The sequence below is a fragment of the Poecilia latipinna genome, unplaced genomic scaffold (assembly GCF_001443285.1).
Source record: "Poecilia latipinna isolate Pla-1442-1.1 unplaced genomic scaffold, P_latipinna-1.0 Scaffold2032, whole genome shotgun sequence".
NCBI classification, from domain to species: Eukaryota; Metazoa; Chordata; class Actinopteri; order Cyprinodontiformes; family Poeciliidae; genus Poecilia; species Poecilia latipinna.
The window spans coordinates 171384-193070 of NW_015114648.1; the positions used below are offsets into that span (position 1 = coordinate 171384).

At 41.1% G+C, this 21687-nt stretch overlaps 2 protein-coding genes across 2 annotated transcripts; one reads left to right on the plus strand and one right to left on the minus strand.

Annotated features, from left to right (window-relative positions):
• Window positions 1-2267: 2267 nt before the first annotated feature.
• On the plus strand, window positions 2268-6751 carry fzd5 (frizzled class receptor 5). The gene has a single exon (XM_015016541.1). The coding sequence runs from the start codon at window positions 4266-4268 to the stop codon at window positions 5991-5993; it is 1728 nt and encodes a 575-aa protein (XP_014872027.1). The 5' UTR covers window positions 2268-4265; the 3' UTR covers window positions 5994-6751.
• A 4276-nt stretch (window positions 6752-11027) lies between these two features.
• ccnyl1 (cyclin Y-like 1) lies at window positions 11028-20940 on the minus strand. Its single transcript, XM_015016542.1, has 10 exons — window positions 19924-20940; window positions 17602-17676; window positions 17238-17281; window positions 16720-16820; window positions 16387-16422; window positions 16248-16299; window positions 14659-14778; window positions 14166-14332; window positions 12182-12344; window positions 11028-11391 (listed from the first exon to the last, which is right to left on the minus strand). The coding sequence occupies exons 1-10, from the start codon at window positions 20081-20083 to the stop codon at window positions 11275-11277; spliced, it is 1035 nt and encodes a 344-aa protein (XP_014872028.1). The 5' UTR covers window positions 20084-20940; the 3' UTR covers window positions 11028-11274.
• Window positions 20941-21687: the final 747 nt, after the last annotated feature.

The window sequence follows — 21687 nt, forward strand, 5'->3', positions numbered from 1 at the left end:
TTTACACTAGAAACTTGACCAAATTTACTTGGTAAGATTTTGTGTTTTTGCAGTGTTCTTTGATAAAACGGTGGGATCCGTGGGATTTAGATCTGATTCTAACACACTGGTTTTAATGTAGCTCTGGCTGTATGTTTATGTTCATCCTCTCCTCTCCAGACTCTCTTCCAAGTTTTCTGTAACTTTTCTGCCTCCGTTGAAGAACAACATCCACAAGCCTGTGAAGTGTTGGACTCATGGCCTTGAATGTGACTTTTCATGGGTTTATTTTTCAGCAAATGTTTAATTCTTGACACTCTTTCCTGTAGCTTTACTATATCTTTTCCATTTTCAGATGACGAATCAAAGAGTTTGAGTCATTCAAAGTTTAGGATATTGTTTTAAATATTTTGGCTTGAAACTGACCTGTCTGGTGTTTTCTCTTTGGTCTTCATGATGTTTATTCTCTAATAATCCTCAAAGGGATTCACAGAAAAAAAAAAAAAAAATTGACTCATCCTGGGATTAAATTGCACACAGATGGAATCTACTTTTCATATTTTTATTTCTTAAATATTTTAAAGCCTTCTAAGTGACCATTATTAGTGCCTAATATATGGACACGTTAAAAATGTTCAAGACTGAAAAAAGCAAGACAATCGATTCTCTTGGCTTAAATGTTTAAAATTAAATGTGACGGATTAAAATAGGATTCATCACAGATATAGCAAGTGGAAACGTGCGTGTACGATAGGGCTGATAGGGCAATTAATCATGATGAAATGATGGTTGGCTAATTCGATCGATTAATCGTTGACTATGGTATGCAGACTCTTTAAAAAAAAAAGGCCATTTCCTGAAAGAACAACACAGTCAGAGCAGTAATTAAGCCACAACTGTACAAAAAATGAATACACTTTGCACTTAAGATTAAAAAAGAACATTGTCTGTAAATCTGTTCTACTCAGAACTCATCAAGTGGCATACACTGTAGTTTTATCTCCATCTTGTTAAATTCTGTAAGAAAATCTCGTATTAAGCACATTTTGCTATCAAATTACAAATCACTTAATCCTAAAAAGGAACCATTAGATCAGTCGTATGATGTACTGATGCTACGTCGAGCAGAAATACCTGAGCTTCTCACCTGTTGATGTTAGAAGTGTTGTTTTAGCTGCAGATGCGTCCTTTGCTACAAATGATTAACTGTTCGCTACAGGAATGCCATGCTGTTGCGTTTTAGGCAATAAAATCTTCAGATCTAATGAGATCTTAAATAAAAAATCTGCAGAACATGCCAGTTTTTTTATCCGATTAATCAATTAACTGTCTGAATAATTGATAGATTAATCGATAACTGCTGTTCCCTCTCCTGTTTTAGTCAAACAAACCTGGCACTTGAGAGAATCCCTACATACAATCACACGCATGTTCACACACACCCACGTCTGTACTTGTGCATGTGTGTATGTGTGTGTGTGTTTGTGATTCCTTTCAGGGTTTAAACTCAAAACTCTCCACTGTTTACGTTCATCTGTCAGACGGACCTGAGCGAATGTACATCAGGTCTGATCTCCTCCTAGCTGATACGCTGAGCACACACACTGTCACTGCTCAAACACACACGTACACACACAAACACAAACACACCTTTGGAGACCTTTGTCCCCAAGAGAGCATTGTGACCTTTGTCTCATGCGGCGGCGAGACGCAGAGAGCAGAGGTTGGGTTACTGAGCACCACAGATTTAGTTTTCTTTTAGTTTGAATCACAGATAAATCCTCTGTAATCTGTGTTAGATTGCTGAGGATTGTTTGATAACAGACACATTTGTTTTCTGTCGGTTTATTTAGACCAAATGGAGACGAAATAAGACAATATTTCAAACAGGTTTCTTTAAAAAAAATAGAAGATTGTTTTGTGTTTTACCTGAATTTTGTACATTTTTCATTATCTCTATAATGAGGCTGGATCCCTGACAGCGAATGCTTCATTTATTTTTCTTTTCTTTTCATATAAAACATGATTGACTGGGAAATAATCTGGGTTTCATGTCTTATTTTAAATAAAAGCAACTTTGTAACATCTAATAAAAACACCAAAGTATTCTTCAAGGACCAGTAAAGTCACAAGCAACTGCTTCATCTATTTAAAAAATTGGTTTAACCCGAGTGAAGAACTGTAGATATTATGTTTTGTAGAGTTTCAAAAGTAGTTTTTGTTCTTTTAAAAGATGAAAAATGATGCCACGTTTATGGTACTGTAATGGTTCTAAATATGATTGCAACACAAAGTTTGTGTGTTGCAGTTGGTTTTGCTTTTCTGACGGGAAAATACAAAGAAAAAAAAACATTAAAAGACCTTTGAGTAGCTTAAAGAAGAATGTTGTGGTTATAAGACAATACGGACTGTGTAGTAAACATATATTATGTCATAGATATAACAACATCGTCCCGTGTTATCGTCCTGGTCTACGAGTAACTTTGGGGCCTAATTGTATATTAGGCAGCAGGAGTTTCTCAATAACATATTGCATCTATTTACTGACTTCAAAGCACCATGCTAACGCAGCTAGCAAAGTAATGATTGACAGGGGTGAACTGGCTAGTAACATATTTCTTCAAAGTGTGACGACCATCTATGTGCTACAACTAAGACCATTTTCCTGGTACAGGAAACTCATGCTTCAGAACAAATACTTTGGCAAAATCTCCATTAGAATAAATTAAAAAAATTAAAAAAAACAATGCCACTTTCTTCTGTCAGGAAAAAAATAATATGCAGGACCAAACTACAAATAATAGCGTCCTTTTCCGTCTATATTTGTGAAGGTGCCAGACACCCTCGTCAGGTACCTTTAGGGTCCTCTGGGAAATCCCACCTCCTCAAGCAGGAAGTCCTATAATATAAAATTGCTCTCTGATGTGTTCACAGACCGCTAGGTATTTGAAATTTCATTTAAGCCTCAGAGCAAGTGGTTGCGGACATAATCCGTTTCTAACAATACAAAATGAGGAACATTCGGTTTTTTGTGGAAGGAAAAGCTGAAAGCACAACATATAAACTCCGCTAAAAATATTAGCACAGATATTTTTGTTGAACTGCTGATTCTGTCATTAACAAGTCAAATAAATTAATGTTTTACTGTCTTGATTTTTTGCAAATAAATTAGACCTGCCACCCCTTATTCTTACAGAACTGATCAATATAGCTACACATAATTTTTTTAATATATCTGCTCTGTTTCGAATATTACTATGTAAAAATGGCTGATTAATTTCAGTTTGAAACAATTAGGTCGACTGAATAGTGTTTTACTTATCTGACATAATGTCAATAAGTTATTTTATGTCAATCAGTCAGATTTACAGAACGTCGTTCATGCATTTGAAAGTAACACAGAGTGCAGTGCAAAAGTTAAAAAGGGACCAGGCATGCAGACAGCGATCGATACTGACGCCACATAAACCCTAAGCTAACGTGAAGTGACACTCAGAAGCGGGAGCGCGCTCCCAGCTGAGTTTTGACATTTCCGACAGCCGTGAACGCAGCAGAGCCTGTGTTTGATGAGAAGGTGCCGCAGCTTCAGACGGACTTCACTTCGTCCTCGGGCGCAGGGAGCGCAGCAATCCGCGCGTGGCCGCAAACCCAACGGCACGGGATAAGTTATTGCCCGGAGGGACTCCTCTTCTTCTTCTGCTGCTGCTCGTTTCTGCTCTGGCTGTTTTCACTCAGAAGAATCAGAAAGTTCACTTTTCGGAAGTTGTTCAAGTCGCGGGCGGATTAAATCCATCGAGGGAAACGCATCAAGTGGATTTTACTCACCTGGTTCCTCGCGGCACAGAAAGAGGAGACTTCTGGATATTTATATAGCTCACATTTACCAGCTGTTCTGTCTTGCCATCATTTTCTTTATTTCTTTTTCTTTTCTTCTTATTCTTTTTTTTTTAACTACAGCACTGATGATGCGACTCTCTGCGGCATACAGGACATGTTTGGAGGACGTGCAGAGGGTTGAAATGTTACAGGGTCGTTAAATTTATTGGAACGTGACTGCCGGATATGAACTTTCTCCGTAATGATTGCAGGAGCGCTGGTGAATGATTGACAGCGTGCTGGCACCACTGGTCCCCCCATCAGATATCCATTTTACCCTTCAACAGGCTGATTTGTGTCTTTTCTCTCAGAACAGAACTTTCTTCTGTTGACTCTTCTAAAACATAAAGTTTCAGCCATGAACTTTAGTAAAATGAGCCCTTCTTTATTTCAGTTGGTGTAAAGACATCATGGCATCAGCAGTGAGACTCATGCCGTACAGCCTGATGCTGTACCTGCTTTTCGTCTTCTGGTCTCTCGGTTTCACATCGGGAGCCTCCAAGGACTTGGTTTGTGAGCCCATTACGGTGCCCATGTGTAAGGGCATTGGTTACAACTTGACATACATGCCCAATCAATTCAATCACGACACCCAGGAGGAAGTGGGGCTAGAGGTGCACCAGTTCTGGCCCCTGGTCCGCATCCGCTGCTCCCCGGATCTGCTGTTCTTCCTCTGCAGCATGTACACTCCGATCTGCCTGCCGGACTACAGGAAGCCGTTGCCCCCCTGCCGCTCCGTGTGCGAGCGGGCCAAGCGAGGCTGCTCCCCCCTCATGAGCCAATATGGCTTTGAGTGGCCCGAGAGGATGAGCTGCGAGCAGCTGCCCCAGCTCGGCGATGAGACCCTGTGCATGGACCAGAACAGCGGTGAGACCACCACTCTGGCCCCCTCGTTCCCAAAGTCCACCCCCAAAGTCAGAACCAGACCTCCCAGCCCATCGCAGTGTGACAGGGAGTGCCGTTGCAGAGACCCCTTGGTCCCCATCAAGCGGGAGTCCCACGCTCTCTATGGCAGGGTCCAGACCGGCCCTTTGCCCAACTGCGCCCAGCCCTGCCACCTGTCCTACTTCTCGGCGGATGAACGCGCCTTCACCAGCTTCTGGGTGGGACTCTGGTCCGTGTTGTGCTTTATCTCCACGTTGACCACCGTGGCCACTTTCCTCATCGACATGGAGCGGTTCAAGTACCCAGAGAGGCCCATCATCTTCCTGGCTGCCTGCTACCTCTTCGTCTCCTTGGGCTACATCATACGTCTGATTGCGGGTCACGAGCGAGTGGCTTGTGGCTACAGCGGCCTCGGCGGAAGCCAACTGCACATCCTGTATGACGCTTCCGGCCCCGCTCTCTGCACCCTCGTCTTCCTGCTGGTGTACTTCTTCGGGATGGCCAGCTCCATCTGGTGGGTGGTGTTGTCCTTCACGTGGTTTCTCGCGGCGGGAATGAAGTGGGGCAGCGAGGCCATTGCTGGATACTCGCAGTACTTCCACCTGGCTGCGTGGCTCATCCCGAGTGTCAAGTCCATCGTTGTCCTCGCTCTCAGTTCCGTGGACGGGGATCCCGTGGCTGGAATCTGCTACGTCGGGAACCAGAGCCTGGAGAATCTGAGGGGATTTGTGCTGGCCCCTCTTGTGGTCTACCTCTTCACAGGCTCGCTGTTCTTACTGGCTGGGTTTGTCTCTTTGTTCCGCATCAGGAGCATCATCAAACAAGGTGGCACCAAGACGGACAAACTGGAGCGGCTGATGATCCGAATTGGGCTTTTCACAGTGCTGTACACAGTCCCCGCCACCATCGTGGTGGCATGCCTGGTCTACGAGCAGCACCACCGACCTGGCTGGGAGCGAGCCCTGGCCTGCTCCTGCCCGTCGGAGCGTCAGCGTTCGGGCCCGGACTACGCCATCTTCATGCTCAAGTACTTCATGTGCTTGGTGGTGGGCATCACATCCGGAGTTTGGATTTGGTCTGGAAAAACTCTGGAGTCCTGGAGGAGATTCGTGGCCAGATGCTGCCCCTGCTGGCCGCAGAAGGTCACTGCACCGCCTTCCATGTACAGCGAAGCGAGCACAGCCTTGACGGGGCACACTCGAACTGGGTTGTCATCGGGGATCTATCAGAAAGCCCCTCCGTCCCATATATGAACTGTGTGGCAACACGAAACATTTTAGACAACCTGTGATTGCGGACAAGAAACCAGAACTATAAGTTTGTGTCATTTTACCCTAAATATAAACTATAAACAGTAAATACTGAATGAAAAGATTCAGAGCGTTAAAAAAAAAAGGTAAAAAGTATATATCTATATAAGCGTACAGTATGGGAAATAATAGTTAAAACAAAAGCAAAACATACGTTTGAGACTCTGAATCTCGACAAAAATCTCTATAAGTGATTTTATTTTATTTTTTTTTTGCACTGCAGCTGAGACACTTGACCAAATCTGACTCTCACTTAAAACAAGCAATCCTCCCCTGAGGTAATCGGATATTCCTGAGCACTGGAAAAAAAATAAAAATATATATTTATTGTTGTACATACTGCAAATATTTGTTGTAAAGAAAAAAAAAAAAACAACGTAATGTTTCTGTTTAAAAAAAAAAAAACATACTGCCAAGCTATGTATAAGAGACCACAGAAACAAAGTAATTGTCCATAAATGTGATGTTGTAGCTCGATGTTTGAGTGGTGGTGCTCTGTGTGAATCCAAACTGAATGTGCTCTTGGAAATTCATTACTGTGACTAGGAACTTCCTTTGTTTCGTCTGTATAGTGCGCTCTAATACGACCTATTTAGTTCTGTGAACTCATTAAAGTGTCTTTGTGAAAGGAGAGCCAGTTCTGTCTGTGTTGTGTGAAGAAACGCACAATAATGATCAAAGGCAACGAGATAAAAAAAAAGGAACTCAGTCTTTAGCCCCCCCTACTGGTTCACAATGGAGCTGCTCGCTTTGTGTTTTCTCTAGAGGAGGAACACTCGGCAGATGAACCTCAAACCTCCGCAACCTGCCGCTTTCACCGTCACGCTTGCAGTGAGTTAACAAGACGTGTTAAAATTTTAAACACAAGTCTGCAATTTGCAATAAAGCTCAAAAGCATTCATACGCGTGGTAGATGTAGTGTTTACATTGTACTTTTAATTCAACTGAGTATTTTGTTTCAGATAATGAAACAAATCAGTTTTGAAAAAAAAAAACCCTGGTTTATTTCAATATATATATATATATATATATATATATATATATATATTCACACTTTTAAACAATGCATTAAAATGTTCCTACAATTGTTCAACAAGTTGGTAAAATCCATCAGGAGTGTGAATAAATTGGGCTTGAGCTGAATATTTACATTTTTTGGACATTTTTTTCCGCTGCCAAATCAACAACCTCTTTAACACCGATTTATTTTTAATAAGACAGCAAGTATAGAAAAATGACAACTGCACTCCCCTAACATTGGCAAAATCTTTGCTATTTTGTTCTGGATTTGCTAAAATTCAAGCACTGTAAACCATTCAATAAGTTTAACGGAAATCTCATTGATTTGAGAGAAGCCAGTTTAAAAATGTATGAAATACTTGCACACCATTAACAGAGCTGATGCTGTAATATTACTCAGCTGATAAATTTCAGTTTGTAAATGTTCCTCACGTCAATCACATGTTTTATACCAGTTAAACTCACTGGTATAAAGAACTCACTGGTGATCAAGAACCACAAAATCTTTTTCGAGTGCTCCAAGTCCATGAAGTGAAGTACTAAAAGAAATTTAAAAGGAAAAAAGAAACATTTAGTGTGGATAAAATTGCTTAATGTCTTTTTGTTGGCTGTTTTGAAGTCTTTATGACTCGTTACGTTTCACAGCCTGCTGTGCGACGCCGCTGTTCACACGTCTGCTGCGTGAACGAACGCGATGCGAATGGAGGGCAGCAGGTGTTTGGGTTCAGGTAGCTTACTGTACCTCTGCTTTAAATATCAGATATTTTCTAAGGAAATGATAAGCTTAACTGTAGATCTGTGGATTTAAAAACAGTTGGCTTTGAGCTTTGCCACATTGTGTGATTTTTTTTCTGAGATTATTACATTTACAAGAGCAAAGAACATACCAGCTCTGCTGTCGTTTTGACTGCAACTAAAGGTTTTATACCAGTTAAACTTTACATTTCTTTTTTTTTTGACATCTTAGAGTAAAAATAACCAGCACAGCATGTATTTGTCACATGACTAGTGTTTATTTAAAATATTCCATTTGCAAATTCTTCTTTCCATTAAAAATAATAATTTCACAGCTAGTAGCCTACATAGTAAGCAAAAAGGAGAGGGTTGTCCATCAGTCTTTTGTTCCCTCTGTATCTATGTCGTGTTTTTGAACAAAGGGTTGGGAGGTTTCTGTCGATGGCGAGATCTGAGGGCTTTAAAACAAAAGCTGGATTGGAGGTGAGGAAGGGGAAATCCCCCCCTCTAGTCAGTAGCAGTACTGATCTATAATCAGTAGCATTTGATCATCCAAAAAGGTACACATGTATAGATGGCATTACAACAAATCCCACAATTGGCACTCCTGATTTCTGACGCACAGCAGCTGACTGGAGCTCTGATCACTCCGACCATCTGGAGTGGACCGTTACCAGTAAGATCCTGTCATAAGACAAGCTCACTTCAGATTACCTTACATTTAAAATTTCAGCTCAAATATACCGCACTGCGCAATAGTCTTGAGTTATCCCTAATAGCTCTGTGTTTTATACTGGTCTTTGAGAATGATTTTAAAGTGGTCTTGATCACAGTTCAATGGTCTTTCTGAAAGCCTTACAGTATTTTGGACGTTTTGCTTTAGTCCAGACTATTTTCCCAGCAATATCAATTATGTTTTAAGCCACATAACACTGAACAGGGCACAGGCTGGAATCACTCTTACAGTATAAGACGGCTTTAATAGTACTTTTACATGATGTAATTATTCTAAACAGAAATGCAACAGTTACTTCCATACTGATAAAATAATTAAGCTGCATTATATCTGGAGAAAATTAAAATGCTATTCAGCATCTGAATATTGTGACGGCAATTTCCAACAATGGTTAACTCACATTTTCCCAGACTCTTCCTTTATCCCCCGTCCAGCCTCCACTAGTCTCTGGGAGCTTTAGTATCGCAGCTGCTGAAGAGCTGCATCGTATGTATTAAGTGTAATCGATAATCAAAGATGAATGTCTGACACTTGCAATATAAAAGCCTATCAAATATGCATCAAACCAGCTGTCTGTGATTGTGATTTTGCAAACACTGACATTGTGATGTCAATGCTGCTATAATTTATTTTATAGCCTGGATTATTTTGATACACAGACAAGAAATACATAATTAGCTAATTAGCAACCTAGCTAGTAAGCTAGATAACATAAAAGCTAAACAGCTATCATCTTTCTAGCTAGTTGGCTAGAAAGATGCCAAGAAATTGGCATCTTTCTAACTAGAAATTCGCTAGAAAGATAACTAGTACGCTAGCTATCATGTTATCTTTCTAGCTAGGTGGCTAGTTTATCTTGAGTTAGCTAGCTATTTAGTATTTTAAGTTAACTAGTTAAGGCCTTCAGCTGTCTAGCTAACATTCTAGCTAGCTGGATGGATTTCTAACCTCTTCAATTCCCAAACACTGTCAGGAACATGCTGTACAATTTGGGCAAGTTCATTAAGTACATTTGGTCGAGCCATCAGACAGACAGCAAACTTTCTAAGCAACAAATTTCTGGGCTTCTGCACGAGCTGAAGATGATGCAGGCCAGGATACCCAAGAAGGTGTCGGTGCACATCGAACCGGATGTGCGCACGGAAGCCGGTAAGAGCTTTCATTGTGCCATCTACGCGTTTCCTTTTCGTCCGATTTTTGGAAGGACGTTTAAAATTTCTAACTGTTTCACAGAGGAGGACGCTGGAGTTTCGGCGACCCCGACGCAGCCACCGTCTCAACCATCGTGAGTATTGCTGTTTTTTCTAACGGAAACTCGGTTACAGTTAAAAGAAAATTGGGACGCTACACAGAAAGCCAACTGAAACCGAGCCGTAGAAAAAAGTTGCAGAAAACCAGACAATAACCGATACTCACACAAACAAGACTGGGCAACACACCAGGTTGGCAAATACATTTAAAGAAGAATGTTTTGAAAGGTTTACGATTACACTTCTAAGCAGATGTGCTCAGAAGTGAAAAACTGAAAAAAAACAAAAACTTGTGAACAAGAGATATATCTAAGAATGACCCGACCACTTCAGTAGTTTGGAAGTCGTTACCTTTTGAAAACCTAGACACACCTTGATACTAGTAACTCATCCAGCTGACCAGTAAACTATTCGGAGAACTTATCAAGTTCCCTTAAGCTCTTTCTACTTTAAGGTTATTAAGTGGCTTAAGAAATTAAATCCTGCTACTCTTCTAACAGAGGACTGAAAATGTCAAGGCCTTTAGAAAGCCAGGAGAACTTTTGATCACGACCACCAAAAGATACAAATACATAAAATATTAATTATGGATAATTCAACACATTTTTTTACAGGTACTGTATAATACAAAATACATATTTAGCTATCCCAATTAAAATAATAAAATGAGCATTGTCAGAAAAAGTTAAAACTAACATCAAATTGTTCCAAAAGACATTCAGATTTGATATTTCTCAGTGCTGTGCAGCTATTCTCAATACCCATACCTGAGGATCAACGATACAATAAATAGTCTGTGAATAGATTTGGATACAATGAAGATATGAATTTTACCTTCAAAGTGGTGCCAAACAGGGAGAATCTGTTTGTAAAAACGGAGTAACAAACCAAAAAGAAAACATTTCCAACACTAATTTGATGTGATTCTGAAAAAAGTAGGCTGTAAAATAAAATAAAAGATAAAGAGATGGGGTTTTCTTATTCACCTGGTCTCCTGTTGAGATATTACAGGGTTTGTTGTACAGACTTTACTGTTGTGGATATAAGTTTTCTGAAGACAGAATGACCTCACCAGTTGACCTAAGCAGGTACAAATGCCTTCTAGACTTTTGTTCACAGAAACCAAAATACTAAAAATCAACCAAAAACCTCGTCTGTCGAGACAGAACAGACTGAAATTTTTTGTTTTCCATCGATGCCGTTTTTGAGACAAATTAAAAATCTAGTGCTCCTTCCGTTTTTTTTATAAACACCGTTTCTGGGGAAAATTGAGTTTTGTTGAGAAATAAATAATAGATCTGTGAAAAGGACGGCTCACGGTTTACTCTGGAGCCATAATTTCAGCTTCATCGGCGACGCAGCTGTGAACCACCACCATGCTGAGGCGTTTGCGGGCAGAACCCCATCTGATGCGGCTGCGGAGACTCTGTGGGTTTGTCCGGCGTCGGCTGTGCTGCGGCTGGGGGGTCTGGAGGGGGCGGGCCTACGAGAGTACGGCGTTTGAGTGCCGCATGCCTATCAGGTTGTCTACGCTGATGGAGCGTCTCATCGCTGCTTTACTCAGATCCTTGTACTTGTCTTCACACAGTCTTGAAATGGCCTGAGCAAACAATCACACAAAAAGGAGTTACAGAAGGTCAACTGTAAGTTCCTGTTACAGATGTACATGAAGGGCTGTGGAGTCGACATGCTTGAATAACTTTTTATGAACTGTGCGATGCTGCAAGAGCTCTGGTGGAGCCAGCTGCACCTTGTCCAAAAACAAAAAACAAACTACAAACCACAGAGAAGAACACTTCCTGTCGTCTTCTTTGTGGTTTTTGCCAGTAGTAACATCCAGGTGTAGATCATGTGACCCGTGTGATACGAAAAAAGTGTTGTAGTTCACATAGTTCTGCGAAATACATCTGTTACGACACGGCTGAGAGACCACCACAGACTTTTTACCAAAAACTGTGAGTTTTTTTTTTAAATTGGCTAAATTTATTTACGTAATTTCAATTTGTGCAATTCTACAGTTAATATAAATACAGCTTCTGTCATAAATCTCAAGCAGAAAAATCCCCTTTATTTTTTTGAGCAGTGTGTGTGTGTGTATATATGCATATATATATATATATATATATATATGCATATAAGTAATTTGATACATTTTTAATGTTAAGAATCTACATAAATCTTCAAATTATTAAAATTGTTGCAGATGTGAATGTTTTCAACAGGAAGTGGCCTTGGTGAAGAGCAAGATTCTCTTTTACATTAAAGCATCTCAACTCTTTTTTTTTTTTTTTTTTTACATTCAAAAGATGCAGCTCAACTACATCATTAATGAGACATTAACAAACACCACAAATGAGCTTTTTTAAAAAGGTGTTTAGAGGTCGACCCACCTCTAGTTTTTGAGCGCGCTGGTTGTCGAGGGGCTCCAGCGGGAAGTTGAGGTTGTTGTCGTCGGCCAGCTGCCGCAGGTCAAAGTAATACTTGGCGTAAACACTGGCTGGCACGTTGATGTTAAACTGGAGAAGTTCCAGGAACTGGCGCTCCATTTCGTTCCTGGAGGGGAAGGAGATGCCCGAGGGTCAACCAGAGGGTGAATGGTTTAATTTATTTGCAGGAAAACACAAGAACTACTTTGGTGGAGGGAGTCAAGTTAGAGATTTGATGTTTGTTTTCATTCACTTCCAGACAGACATGGCTCCTCATCATCACAGTCACGAGTAAACCTAAGGGAGGTGGTCTCCAAGGAGACAACATCCAGGAGGCTTTGTTGGTCAGCAAAAGGTGGCGAGAGTACATACGAACAAGTGTGTGTATGTGTGTGTGTGTGTGTGTGTGTGTGATGTCTGGTTTCCCGGGGCAACTAATGGAGCGGACGAGAGCCGGGGCCATTATGTAGAAGCAGTGAGAGCACTTGAGACCCTCCCTTCCATTTTTCTCTGTTTCCCTCTGTCCTATTCTTCCCATCCCTCGGCCCAGACTCCGACCAGCTCACAAAGACACTTCAGTGGCAGCAATGAAAACAGAGCAGAGAGCGTGTGGGTCAGACGGACGCGAGTGGGGAACGGAGAGAGGAGAGGACGGGGAGGAGGAGCGGGAGGGGACGCGGGCAGCAAACACACACATGCGGGCGGAGAGAGAGTGCTTCTGACCAAATCATAAAAAACAAGCCAGCACTCTCAACCTCTTTTACACACAGACACGGGGAAAAGCAATTGCAGGAAATAAAGCCGTGGCACTCCGAGTGCAGCCCCCCTGGCCTCCTCAGCGGCTCGCAGCCAGACGGCAGAGATGCTGCAGCTTCCATTTATTCCAGCACTTTTTTTTTTTTTCCCTGCCAGCTTTAAGTGCATCTTATTAGATTGCTTTTATTAGAGGGGCAAGCATGTTTGTGGCTTTCAGTCTAAATCTAACACTGAGAAAGCAAAAACAAACAAAAAACTGCGGCGTTGAGGAACAAACTGAACGGAAACCCGACGCCAATTTAACTGAATGTTTTGGGTCAAAAACTGAATCGGTTTGTGTTTTTGTCAGATGGTTATTCTATTTTCAGCTGCTGGAATTTATTTTTTTTAAAGCACAATTATGAGGATGACTCACTTCTACCTTTTCCTTGAACAAAAGACTCGTTTTGTCTACGTGTGTCACAAAAAAGTTCACAGCGATATGAACTTCATGTCTTACACTTTCAATTTAAGATCCTAATGTTTGCTATGAATCTGTGGCCGAACTGTTTGCAAAGTGAAGGCAGTGAAGAAACTGAAAAAAAGAACAAAACAAAGGAAGGAAAGAATGAGATCTATGATAGTTCCAGTTTTATACGGAGAGACAGAATAACAAAACCAAAGAAAAAATTTCCAGAGAAACATTTCGACAAGAATTATTTATCCACATTTGAGTCATTAACTTCGTACGTTTGTCATGATTTGGCTGTTTAAAATAAATAAATAAATGTATCACAAATTGGTAAGAAACTGCAGTAAAGGTCCTGGTGTTGGGAGTCAAGTCAAGGCGGCCGCATTGAGAACAAAAAGCCTCCGGACATGAAATTGATCCAACAGTCTGCAGCGGAGCTCAGAGTTACCAAGACAATTAAAGACTTTATAGAATTTATCAATAAAAGAAAACAACTATTTTGTCTAGGTTTGCTCTTCCACCTCAAGAAAACAGATATATACAACTCTAGCATGTTTCATTTTGCAGTAGCCCCACATCCTCTAATACTCTAGAAACAAGAACACACTTTAGATTCAGATCGATTTGGGGTTATTCAGGAACTCCTCTTCCAACAGGAAGAGTTGCTTCCTTTTCTTAAATTCCCCATCCGTTCAGGCTGAATGCGGGATAAAACTGCATCCATTGCAGCAGGCCACTTACATGTCCTCCACGGTGATGTCTTTAAGAATCTGGCAGTAGTCGACGTTCCACACCGCCTGGTCGTCCCAGACTTTGGAGGCCAGCAGGATGGCTCCCAGGACAATCCGCTTCCAGTTGGCCGGACAAATGTCCAGCTCCGCGTACGTCAGCAAACGTTCCAAGTAGACCTGCACGAAAAAACAACATCAAGAAGTATTATTTGGAAAAATGGACAATAGTTTAGTATCCCCTTCTGTCTTTTATTATACACTGAACACAATCAATACTTTATTTAGCAAAAATCATTACTTAAAATAACCAAAAAATATTTTTTCCTGCCATTACATTTTTTTTTTCATTTTGCAGGTCCATCCTGCACTTTTTGATGTGAAGTATGTCTTGTTTCTGGACTTTACTGCCCTCTGGTGGCTAAATAAGGAGCTGCAGCTGAAAACTAATGTGCCCAAAAAAATAAAGCAGCACAAATTTGCTACTGTGCACGCTAGCGACTTACGAGTGTGACGATGGCACATTCAGCGGTGAGCTGTGCGGCGCTGAAGAGCGTCCTGACAAAGCGATAGATGAGTTTGTGTTCTGGGTCGACGTACGCGTAGTCGTCTGGGACCGGCTCTTTCTGTGTGGGACGGAAAGGTTCGCACATGACTGAAGGGAGGAAGCAGGATGTGAACGTGGTTCTGGTCCGGAGAGAGGTTGGTAGTGAAAACAGCTGGAGGGCGGCAGCATACGCATTTCTGTTTGAAGCGTGAAGCACCGTTTAAAACCACAAATACGCCGCCGGTCAGAAATAAAGGAAAAACCCAAGAAAAACCCAGTTCCTTTATCAGTGAGGTACATGACACGACATAAATGACACAGATTTAAAGTAATGCTTTGCTATTTGCCATTATATTAACTTTAAGCAGAACCTTCAAAATAAGTAGTCATCAAACTGTTTTAGGCCGAACTTTATAATAGTGGTGAGAGTTTTTCCCGTCTGCCCAACTCAACCAGACAGAAAAAAAAGGTCAACTTTCAGTATGTCTAGGATGTTTTATGAGGTTGATTGTGTTTTTTTTTTCCCTCAAGCAAATCAAGTAAAAACTAAACCTTCCCAAAACAATGAAGTCCCCTTTTTTTAAAAACAGTAAAACAAAATGTAAGACGGTCTTCTTACAAATTATAAAGTTAATTTGTGTAAAGAAAACCCCACAAATGCATAAAAACCTCAAAATTTAGAGTTGTATTAGCTGCTAGAAATCAGTTTTCTATTTTATTGAAGATCTGTAGACTGAAAAAAAGACAACTTCTCAGCATTTCAACTGCTTCAGTTCACTTTGTGGATTTTCTGAGATTCCCACTCTCCTCTTTTTGGCCAACCAGAAGGACATAGTGGAGCAGGTTCCTGTGATATTAAGTTGCAGTGGGTCTATTATACTGAAACTCTGACCGGCCCGTCTTGATTTAAGGCGACGCCTCTCTCACATCAGGAAACACTGAGGAAATACACGTCTTCCTCCATGCTGTTGGTCAATGAAACTCTCTGTGCTTTCAACCTGGAAACGCTGATCTGTTTACTGTTGGTTGTGCAACATGGAAACAAAGTTTGATTTTCACTTAAAAAAAAATAAAAAATAAAAAAAAAAATACCAGAGCTGGTTAGTTCCACCACCAAAAGATAAAAAATATCAAGAAAAAATATTTTTGTCTAATCAGGCCTTCCTGCAAGTTTCAATGAAAACCAGTTTCAAACTCTCTGCAATGCAGATGCATCCAATCATTTAGTTAAGCAATACTATGCAGAATTGCTTTACGGTGTTTAAGTAATATGGCATTTGCATAACAGAAGGACTTTCCTCTCACTGCGTTTCACATGCATTTGTACTAAAAAGCCAGGCGACTGGGTGGGACCCTCTGCAACACAAAGCTGAGTTTCGGATTGCAAAACCAAAGCATTTCATCGGGCGTTTCTAATCCCTGAAAAGTTTAAAGGTGACAAAAGCAAAACAAACGAGAGAACTGGCATTTGGATCCCGTCTGCAGGCCACAAGCGAAGAGTCAAAGGACTGAAAGTTAACGGTTGCTTAGGAATATCCAGACACTTACTGATAAAGGGTGCAACTTCTCATCAAAGATGTCCAGTGACCTGTCAGAGTCCCTAAAAAAAAATCAAGCAGAACATCCATCACTGTGACACAACCGACTCACCTGTAAAATAATGACACAAGTCGAGCTTCAAACTGACCTGTTTTTGATGTGGTAGTATATTGCTAAAGTGACACTGTGGACAAGACAACAAAGGTATTTTTATTTTTTTGTTAATTGTACTATTTATTGAGCTTAGAGTGACAAAATGTTTAAGTCAACAGGATTAAACTTATCACCGAAACAATGTCACAACATCAACATGAGGTGAAATGAGGCAAGATGACATCTGTTTGAGTCAAACATCTGCCAGGATTACCGCAGCGTGATGTAACACGATGTTCTCATGAGAAATAAGGGTTTTCCCAGCAGCGCATCAATGAGTACGAGTGTGTGTGTGTGTGTGTGTGTGTGTGTGTGTGAGAAGTCTCACCATTTAATTGTGCTTTTGAGGTTTGGCTGACTCACGGTGCTGTCGTCTATGAAGATGGTAGAACAGGAGCTGTACTTCTTCAACGGCGGACCAGGAGAAACCTGGAGACAGAAGTCCAAGTTCACGCAAACGCAAAATAAAACGCCTTTAACCGAATAAAACAACATTCATGTATTCATTAAAGCTTAAAATGATGTCGTCTGGCTTACGGTCAATCTTATTTGACATCCAGACCCGCTTCTCTTTACAAAATAAGTCGATGGCGTACCGTGCAGGCTGAATGGACCTCGTAGATTTCATCTTTTAAATGCATTTTTAATTCCACCACAGTCTACAGCATCATTCATTAGGCTTATTATAAAGTATGAAAAAAATTGTCTGATCAAAATGATTACTCAATTATAAACCGTAACCTAAGAGAGTCAGAATCATACTCGATCCAAACTACATGTAGACGAGGCAGACTCGGAAACTTCAGCACCTTTTCTAAGAACCGGAGCAGAAAATAAAACACTTACACGATTGAGATGGTTTATGTGATTGCTTTTTCTCTTGTCGCGCACTGCGAAGATAAAAAATTTAAAAAAGAAACTTTTAAAACAGGAAACAGAACCCACAACCAAACAGTTAAACTCACATCATTTACTTGAAAAAAAAATAAAAAAGTTACATTATTAATCCATAAACATATATGTATTCTTCATTTCAAAGAACTTAAATCTGACGCAGAAGAGCAGGGCGACTTCCAAGTACACATTTAAAAACAAAACAAAAAAATAAATAAGATCCCAGTGAAGACTGTTTCAGACATGCTGACTGTTCACATAAAATGAGATTTAATGCAGCTTTTCTGTGTGTGTGTGATATGTCAGGACCAATGACCGTCTGTCTGGGACTTGCTGAGGAAGATGGTGCTCGCTCGGGCGTGGTCCGATGGATTAGATTCCAAGGCCAGCTCTGTGAAAACATTAAGCGTGTCACTGGGAGTGTCTGTTTGCTTCTCGTTTGTGGGCAGAGATGAGCCCGGCGCAGCGCGCACAACTAGGGCCATGAATAAACAGACACTCTGCAGAACAATATCCTCCTGATTCAGCTATCTGCTTTTATGAATCGTGGCTAAATCCCAAAATAACAACATAAATAAATAAATAAATAAATGTTAAAAAATCCCTCTACGAGCATGACAGGACGGTCTTCTTTCTCCAAATCCCTGCAGAAGGCATGTTACATAAAAGAGAGGGGATTAGGATATGGGGGGGTGTTTGTGAAGCGAGGACGGGGAGGAATGCATGAAGGACCGCTGGACGGATTTTGACCCTCGTCTGACCGACAGCTGGTGTCTCCGGACCGTCCGCACGGTTAACACGAATGCCACGGATACTTTGCGTGTCTGGAAATCAGGGCGAAGAGGGGAGACAAGTGCTGATGCCGCGAAAGTTAGCTCGGACGGCAACTACAGACAAATATTTGAGATGCCTTAACTGGTCAGGGGTCTGCAGGACAATGGTGGGGAAAAAAAAAAAAAAAAAAAACTTCGGCTGGAACTTTTGAACATCGATTTTTGCAATTTCGACACTCCTAACAGCAGATATAGAGCAATAAACATACAAGATTTAAGATGTTTTCTTTTATGTAGATGCTGAAAGACTTATTTGCAATAGTTTACGTAAACAGGAGTATAAAATGTTAATGTGTTGAAGCTGGAGGTTACATGTCACAAGTTATACGGCGCCTTACGAGACCTTAAACTTCCTATTTTTTCACGTTAAACTACAAACATCGATGTATTTCATTGTGTTTTCTATACGTTGGACCAGTAAAGTAATGCAACACTGTAGAGACAAAAAAAATAAAAAAATGTGAGTTAGTACAGTGAGTCAGAGAATACACTGCAGAATCACCTTGTGACGATTTTAGTTTTATTTATCTACTACAGTTTTTGCCAGATCTTTGCAAAAATAGCTAAAGCTCAGCCTGATTGGACAGAGAATTTGCTGAGATAAACTTTCAGTGGAATTTAGGTTTGAACTTTGACTAGGCCATCCTAAAAACACAAATCAGCTTTGATCTAAACAATTCCACTGCAGCTCTGCTTGTATACTTAGGACAGCTGTCCTGCTGGATGGTGGACATCTGCCCCAGTCTCAAGTCTTTTGTTTTCTTCTAGGATTCTCCTGTATGTAGGTCCATCCGTTCATCCTCCTATCAACTCTCACAAACTTTCCATTCACTGCAGAAAATAGTTAAACCCCCAAAAGCTTGATGCCGACACAACCGTCTTTTAGTGATGGGCAAATGTGGGAATTTGAATCTCCTTTGACCAGAGCACCCTCGTCCACATGGCCTGTAGCAAACAGGATTTCTCATGGCTTCCCGTCCCAGACCTGTTGATACTCTTTCATTCTGGCCAGATCGATGAAGTCCAGAGCCGTCGCTCCAACCTAAGCTTCAGATCTCTGCAGCTCCTCCGAAGCTACCACAGGAAGTTCGACCGCTTCTCTGATTAACGTCCTCCTCGCCACGTCTCTTGGTTTGTGTCAAACTGTCCTGGAAGTTTTCTAATTGTGCCACCCTTCTTTCATTTCTTAAGTGTGTGATGTTCAAAGGTTGGGATATTGTTCTATAACTTCTCCACAACCATATCGCTGACTTGTCCAATTTGTTCCTTGGTTGTTGTTTTTTTTTCTTTTTTTATGATGCTATATCAAATTTCTTTCATTTCACAATCATGCACTACTTTTTGTTGGTGTATCATATAAAACTCCTTCATATAAAAGTTGATAGTTGTAGTAATGTGACAAAATGTGAAAAGCTGTAAGGAATATAAATACTTTTTCTTTTTTTTCTTGTTTACAAAGCATTGCATTTTCTTTAATAAAATCTAAGAATTTGTTTTTAATGTGTAACTCTATAATTTGACGCCAGTGGGATCAATATGATGCAGTGGGTATCTAAACGCTGCCAAGAATGCTTTCATCTTGCCAGTGGGTTGGCAAAAAAGCACTTAGAGCAACTTGGCCAGTAATCTCTATCTGAATACTTTCACAATTATGGTGGAACATCTTGGTGTTCGGTATGTGGGGTGAATATTTTTCTTCCATTTAAGTCACTTCTTAGTTGGGTAAGAGAAAAAAAAACGCTGGGAATTACAAATTATCACAAGATGTCACAAGTTTGTGAGTAATAATCGGGGTAAGCACCTACCATCAGGGACCTCCCTGTCGCTTATGTGCTGCAGATAGGGCCCGGTGTTGTCGTCGCTCACTTCGGTGCTGGTGAACTCCTCCAGCCGCTCCGCGGGTTGTCTCGAAGGGAGTTTGGGACTCGACTCCGGAGAGACGCAGCATGACACCGTGTTCCCCATTCCAAACTCTGGGCGTAAGCTTCACACTTATCGCTGACAAGTCCGAGTAGTGCATATATATCTGTAGCTAGCTAAAGCTGACCTCGCCCTTCCTAATAAACATTAGGAGACGTAGCACCGACACAGCGCTATCTTCGCGTGCTAAACTGCCGCTGCCCATCCACTCCCAAGCAAAGCATTCCTGTTCATTTGTGGGAAAACCGGTGAAACAGTCGAGGAACACTTGCTCATAAATGTTCTCCTGAGTAGAGAAAATCAGTGCCGCCTTGTAGGAATACGTGACATAAACTTGTAGTGATAATGAACTCAGTTTCTCCTTTTAAATCCAGGTAGTTGCGAGCTGCTTCATTCATTCATCCAGTTCGTTGCTATGTAGCTAAGCAGTTAGCTTGTCTCCTTAACTTAAATTTACCCCGCATTAATTCCACCTTTTGCTGTGACGCGAACACAACCAACTTTATAAAGCGAAACCGTAACACCTAAAAACAACACAAATGGTCAAACACATTTTAGGAAACTTTGCGAGCGAGCAATACGGCAGACGTCTCCTTACGCCGGGCTCCTTGGATCGCCAAATCTAGTCCGAGGCTTTTGGGGCCTCCAGCAGAAATCTGAACTCAAACCAAATTTAAAAAACAACTATAAAGAGGAAATAATATGTAAAAATCGGATGTCTTGGTTATTTTCCAAATCCAACATTAGAAACCAAAAGTCAGGAAGTAGGTCGGGACTCTGCCATCAGAACCTCCACCCGGACAGATTTGAACCGCGGCTAAACGCTCCTGCCGTCGCCATCTGTTGCTGAAGCTCACAATGATACTACTTGGCACCGGGATTTTAGTAGTCCCGCCTACCTTGGAATTCTCTTCACTCCTATTGGCTGTGATGAATCAAAACAATGACTTTTGGGAACTACTCATTGGTCAAACGAGCTGTCACTGAAAGGTGGTTTAAATCACCGAACTGCATTTACGATGCTACTATTTTTGAAGCGTCACTGATCCTCACCCTTTATCGACAGTGAAACCGGAATCGCCTCTGTAATTTAAATCAATCTTAGTCTTCACATAGATACATTTATTGTAATTAATGTATTTTATATTTTTAACTCACGTCTTTCTGAGCCGACAAAATAATAAAAAACTAATTATCAACACTTTTGAAAAGTAAATTCCTCTTACTAGTGCTGCTTATGTTAAAGTATTTAAAATTAAAGCTGCAAGCAGCCTCAAACGGCCCTCTCCGTTCCGGCCCCTTGGCGACCACGGGAGCTCTGGCGTCGCCACCCGCCAGCCATTGCTGACGTTCTTGCGCAGTTCCAGCACTCGTCCACCATATCGATATGTATATGCGTATATCGATATGTACCGATGCGTTCGACGCACCAAAAGATCGACTGATGCAGTGAGGAGATATAGCTGATGGGGCGCAGTGGAGTCAAATTACTTAATTTCTGTTAGTCAAAATTAAATATTTGGGTTTACCAGAACCAGAACGTCAAGGTTCTCATTGTTGAATGTGCCTTGCAGCTGTGGTCGACTGTTCACTGCAGGTAAGTAGAGTTTGTCATAGCTGCTGCTGTTCACGTCCCGCCCAGTGAGGAA